This window comes from Bison bison, unplaced genomic scaffold (assembly GCF_000754665.1).
Source record: "Bison bison bison isolate TAMUID 2011002044 unplaced genomic scaffold, Bison_UMD1.0 scf7180017854252, whole genome shotgun sequence".
Taxonomy (NCBI): Eukaryota; Metazoa; Chordata; class Mammalia; order Artiodactyla; family Bovidae; genus Bison; species Bison bison.
Window position 1 is genome coordinate 666140 of NW_011484825.1, and position 5943 is coordinate 672082.

The 5943-nt window shown below is 41.9% G+C and overlaps 1 protein-coding gene across 1 annotated transcript in view; it reads right to left on the bottom strand.

Annotated features, from left to right (window-relative positions):
• TTC17 (tetratricopeptide repeat domain 17) overlaps positions 1 to 5943 on the bottom strand; it is a gene marked incomplete at its 5' end in the record, with an annotated part of 128678 nt that overhangs the window by 38468 nt on the left and 84267 nt on the right. The window contains 2 exons of the mRNA XM_010856285.1: positions 1135 to 1288; positions 1812 to 2071. Coding sequence (XP_010854587.1) covers positions 1135 to 1288; positions 1812 to 2071 — 414 coding nt within the window. The remainder of the gene's footprint in view (positions 1 to 1134; positions 1289 to 1811; positions 2072 to 5943) is intronic.

The window sequence follows — 5943 nt, forward strand, 5'->3', positions numbered from 1 at the left end:
GCCTCTTGATGAAAGTGAAAGAGGAGAGTGAAAAAGTGGGCTTAAAACTCAACATTCAGAAAACGAAGATCATGACATCTGGTCCCATCACTTCATGGGAAATAGATGGGGAAACAGTGGAAACAGTGTCAGACTTTATTTTTTTGGGCTCCAAAATCACTGCAGATGGTGATTGCACCCATGAAATTAAAAGATGCTTACTCCTTGGAAGGAAAGTTATGACCAACCTAGATAGCATATTCAAAAGCAGAGACATTACTTGGCAACAAAGGTCCGTCTAGTCAAGGCTATGGTTTTTCCTGTGGTCATGTATGGATGCGAGAGTTGGACTGTGAAGAAAGCTGAGCGCCCAAGAATTGATGCTTTTGAACTGTGGTGTTGGAGGAGACTCTTGAGAGTCCCCTGGACTGCAAGGAGATCCAACCAGTCCATTCTGAAGGAGATCAGTCCTGGGATTTATTTGGAAGGACTGATGCTAAAGCTGAAACTCCAGTACTTTGGCCACCTCATGTGAAGAGTTGACTCATTGGAAAAGACTCTGATGCTGGGAGGGACTGGAGGCAGGAGGAGAAGGGGACGACAGAGGATGAGATGGCTGGATGGCATCACCGACTGGATGGACATGAGTTTGGGTGAACTCCAGGAGCTGGTAATGGACAGGGAGGCCTGGCGTGCTGCGATTCATGGGGTCGCAAAGAGTCGGACACGACTGAGCGACTGAACTGAACTGATGTGTTCAGTTCATTTAAAGCACTTTACATGTATAACCTTATAGAATACACACAACCACTCTATAAGACAGATGCAATTATCCCCACTTTATAGATAAGAAAAATGAGGCAAAGGAACTAAATAGCAAAACTGGTGTCTGAACTCAAGGATCTCAAACACAGTTTTTTAATATATTAAACTGAGCTGTCAAGTTAAGCATTAATAGAGTATTTAAGTTCAAGATGGTAAGAACATAAGCCAAATAAAGGTTTAAAACAAACTTTTTATACCAATGACTGGCTTCCTGTTCACTTGGCTCAATTACCTTCTCACGTGATCTACCTGCAGGCACGCACACGCCTTTGTGAGAACTGAAAGAGTGAATGGGAAAGAAGAGGCGGGCATGCTGAACGTCCCACCTACCTTGTGGCCCAGGAGACGCCACCTTTGGGCCAGTGATCTCCAGGCTTGCTCGGTTACGATGTACATCTTCTGTCTGACTTGATTCTACCTTTTTCCCAGAAGTTTTCTTATGATCTCCTTTGGGTTTCTTTACACGTTTGACCTGGAATGTGATCTGGGAAATGAAAACATGTTAGGGACAAATGAGATCAATTTTCATGTCTGCCTGTGGCTGTGCGTATTGGTGGCTTTAAGAATAACCAGTCCTAACACAATACTGTAAAGCAATTATCCTCCAATTAAAAAACAAAAATAACAACCAGTCCTGGGCAAGAGTTAAGTTCTTTCCTTCAGTTTAATTCTTAAAGGTCTAGATGAAAAGTGTTTAGTGAAATAAACAAAATAACCGAGCCTTAAAGGATACAGAGGGAACTAAAAGTCAAGATGTGTGAACCGGGCTGTTCCCAGCCTGCAGGCTCTGAGCGTGGTTTCACACCCATTTCCTCTAAAAGCCAACAATACCTAAGGCACATGAAATGCTTCCAGCAGTACAATTCTCACGTGAAGGCTGACTAGGGCACGGAGTCGAGTGCCACACACCCAACAGATTACACTTGGCAAATTAGGAGCACTGCCCCCTACCCACTCTCAAGGACCTGGGCTACAAATTGGTAAGGACTGAGTTGGCAAACTCATACCCATTCTGTCGCTTCATCATCTTCACTTCTGCAGTCTCCATAGCAAGAACTTCTGGCTATTCCATCCTGGGGGCCTTTCTTCAGTACTCGTATGCCCTGCAAGTCCAGACGCCGTCCCTTCATCTCCAGTGCTCCTCCAAAGCCTTCCAGGGGCCATGCCTGTTGAAATTCATCCACCAAGGCCAATATCTCTTCTGACATTTTTGTTTCATCTGAATTCTCCATCTCATCAGAACCATTGCTTTCCTCAACCACTGTACCTGAAATTCAAGTGCAAGCATGTTATTTAAAGTTACGCAGTCATTCAAGTACTTGAGTGACTCCAACCTTGCTTTCTGAGAAAAGTTTCGGTTCTGCTTAGAGGCACTTCTGTAGTCCATCTTCATAAAAATACCATTCAACATCTTCAGAATTCATAATATACCATTTTTCTCATCCAGATTTTACAAAAAACTGGATTGAGAACAGTGGCAGAAGCTAGATGGTAGGCAGTTATAGATAGATTGTCACTAGTGAGCATGAAGATGGCTATTTTATGTGTATTTTGGGGGAGAAGGGAAAGACCAACTTGCTCTAGATATAAGACATAGATGGTAAAGATGAAGTTTATTATATTATTTAATATATAGGATTCTTCAAGCTTTATTCAAATGGCATATGAAATATAGTTGTTAAGACCATACAGCCTAATTACCTTAACTGAACAATGATTTGTTTAGTGGAAAATTATCCTAATTCCACATGAAGGCTTTCATTTTCACTAATGGCTAATATAACAGTTTGCTAGTGTAATTTCCCCCTAAAATGGCTATCAGGATATTTATTATATTGCTAATGTTTCTTATGTAAAGACTCCCACGGATGTTTCTCAGTGCAATGGCCTAGTGAAAATTCTCTCTCCTGAGCAGTCAGTATGTTTCCATTATTATACACTGTAGGTTACACAACCTTACAAGCTCCCCTCTATGCCTAACTAGAAAGAAAGCTTAGGGCAAAATTAGTCTGAGTTTCTTTACAGAATGCTTTCCTTTAAAAAGAAAAATTCTTTACGACTTAACTTTTGCTATTTTGAATAAATGGCTGAATCTTACACTGTGTTCTGTGACAGTTCTTTCTACTCCTTCTAAAAAGTATACAGGGTACAGAGACAAATAAGAGGAATGCTTCCTTCCATGATATGTGCCCAGTGGACAACCTGAGAGCTCGGGGCTGACGGCTCACAACTTGATAGTCTATGTTATGCCAGTACCCCAATAATCTTCAGTTGGTAATCTGGCTTTTCAGTTATTTAGAACATGGCATTCATAAGGCCAAGGTCAGGAATCTCATAGCAGTTATCAATAGACCTATAACCACAGTGAGTAACCCGTCTCAGAACTGCAGTTTCAGCCTCTGAGAAGGCTGAGAAAGCAGGCTGATTCCCATTACTAAAAACAACTTAAAGCTTTGAGGCCTTCTCACAGAAGGTCTGCGGTGTCACTCTCAGCTCTCCAATGGCATCTCTGTCTCCCATTCCACCTTCTGGAATAGAAAGTGGCAAGGTGGGCAGGGCTGTTGCCAAGCTGAGGAGACCACTAGAAATCTCTGTCATTTCTTTCTTTGAAAAGCTGTACGGCTCTTCTATTTGTTAACAAGTGACTACAAAATCTATTGCTGTCCTTTCAAGTAACTAAGTTTTCCGAACCAATATGATAGTTTCTGTTGCTTAATATTATCATTAATGATCTGAAACAAGCATAAAGTCAAACGAGTTGGCAAAGTCTTTTCCTTTAGGATATTTAGATAAGAATGGTTACTTGCCAAAATTATGCAGTCAGTAGTATACATGTGGGGTTGACAAAGAGTTCTAAGTGTTAGTTTCTACCTTGTTTGTTCCTATATTCCAAATGCCCACAACTGCTCCTGGCACAGAGCAGGCGCAAATAGCTACAGAAGCAATTAATGGGAACTCAGGAATAATTTGTTCTGTGGGTTCCTTGGGGATCAGCTGTTCCTGCTTTTGCCTTCTCCTGCTGGAAATTTGTTGTGTGTTCAAGTACTGCCCACCTAGATGACAGGCAAGCAATGGAAAGGCAGGCGTCATGTGTTTAGCACAGTGTCTGATACGCTACATGAGTCACGATCTTCTGAGTACCTAAGCTAGGAAAGCAGCAGCCAAGGACTGCTATAGGGATTCCAACAGGAACTTAATTAGAATTGCCCGGGAGCTGACTTGTAGCAACAGCGTTGTCTCCAAGTCTTCCCCATGTTATTTTAGCTTCCTCTCTTTCCTTCTCTGGCTACCATAGGATTCCCTGCACCTGGTCCTGGGACAGAAAAGAACTTTTGATAGATTTGGCCATGACCAAGAATACAGGTTTAAAGAAAAGTGGCTTTTGGTCAAAGGAAGACACCACGTAACTAATTCCCCAGTGAACAGGTGGAGCTGCACATGCACGCTGTACATGGAAGCCTTATTTCCATTCAAAAACTACTACTATTTAGAAAGCATTCATGTCGTTTAGTTGCAAAAAGTTCTGTAACCCCAGGTCCCAAAGATTAATACTTCCCTATGCCCTTAACATATGGTAATATATATCATTAAAAAGTTCCTAGGGCAAAGGCCTTTCACTGACGGAAATAAGTATTGAACTGAGAACTAGTCGCAGGCTTCTGCTGCTGGCAGCCATTCGGCCTTTTCAAAGCTGCTGGGGTTGGGGTGACAGCAGTTCCTAAAGAATGACACTAAATAAAGGTGAGAAACAGGGAGATCATGAAGGTGCTATGCCTTAGGAAAAACAGACCAATCTACTTAGGCCCTACTACATGCCTGTCTCTCTGCTATGTATTTGGGAACAAAAAGAATCTGATCCTAAGGAATTAAATATAATCAATTTGGAGACATAAAACTATACATTAAACAATGAGAGAACAATTTAAGTATTTTTTTCCTAAAGGAAAAACATAATTGAATGTAGTCACGAAATGCTTTTTTCAGGAAAGCAGACTACCTGAGGCAGGATTTAGACAGAATAGAGGCCCAGGGAGGGCACTCCCAGAGTGCTGACACTAAAGAAGCAGGTGTGTACACACCCATTTACACACACACAGAAACAGGTGTGAGGAAGTACTTTCAAATTAACTAGAACAAAAATTTACATCAGCGAATAAGATACTCAGGGAAGTGGGTGACACTGAGTGCCTGGGAGAGTCTGGACGAAGATTCATTGTAAAGGGAGCCTCTAGTTTGTTAAGCAAAGAATAACAAGGTGATAGCCACAACAGTTACAAAGGTTAGATTAGTAAATCAGTTGGTGTCTTAGGAACTAGGGGGTGGAGGACAGAAGGAAGACAGAGGACAGACAGGTGTTTCAACAATCTCTGTAAGTGGCACATAAGAGAAACCGACTTAGGCTGGGGATAAAGGGGAAATCTTTAAAAGGGAAGGGAAAGAGGTATGGGGAAATTTCAGTGAAGAAAAATTAACAGAATTTGGTAATTATGTGGATATAATGGGAAATAGAATAAATCCAGAGATGACTTCAAGATTTTAAAGTCTGATGTGAAACAGGGAGCATTTTACTACACTATGTGAAGTTTTAGAATGTGTGAATGTAATGCTATTTGCAAAATCAATGCCATAGGGACAGGACAACATGATAGTGTTGGGATCTGAGGGGCTTATTTATTACTTCATTTAAACATTTGTTGTTACTTGCTTAACAATGTGCTGAGGGCTCAGAATATAACACCCCATGGGGCTATGGTCTGGGCCAGAAGGATGGACACATCTCCAGACACTGTCCAATAAGCAGCTACAAATACAGAATTCAGGCGGAAAGAGGTCTGGACGACTGAGGGATCTCGGCAGGTTGAGCAAACTCCAGGAGACAGTGAAGCACAGGCAAGCCTGGTGTGCTGCAGTCCATGGGGTCACAAGGAGTCAGACACGATTTAGCGACTGAACAAGAAGAAGAAAAAAGTAACTGTTAGGCTTGCTGCTTGTGGGCCAGATGCTGTGATGTAAACTGGAAACAGAGAGACGGAGACCCTTGTTTTTTTCTTTGTCTTCAACACGTACCATTTTCAAACTGGAAAAAGGAGAATACATGTTGTGAAGTGAAGAGACTCTGAGCACCCACAGTGAGGCTCA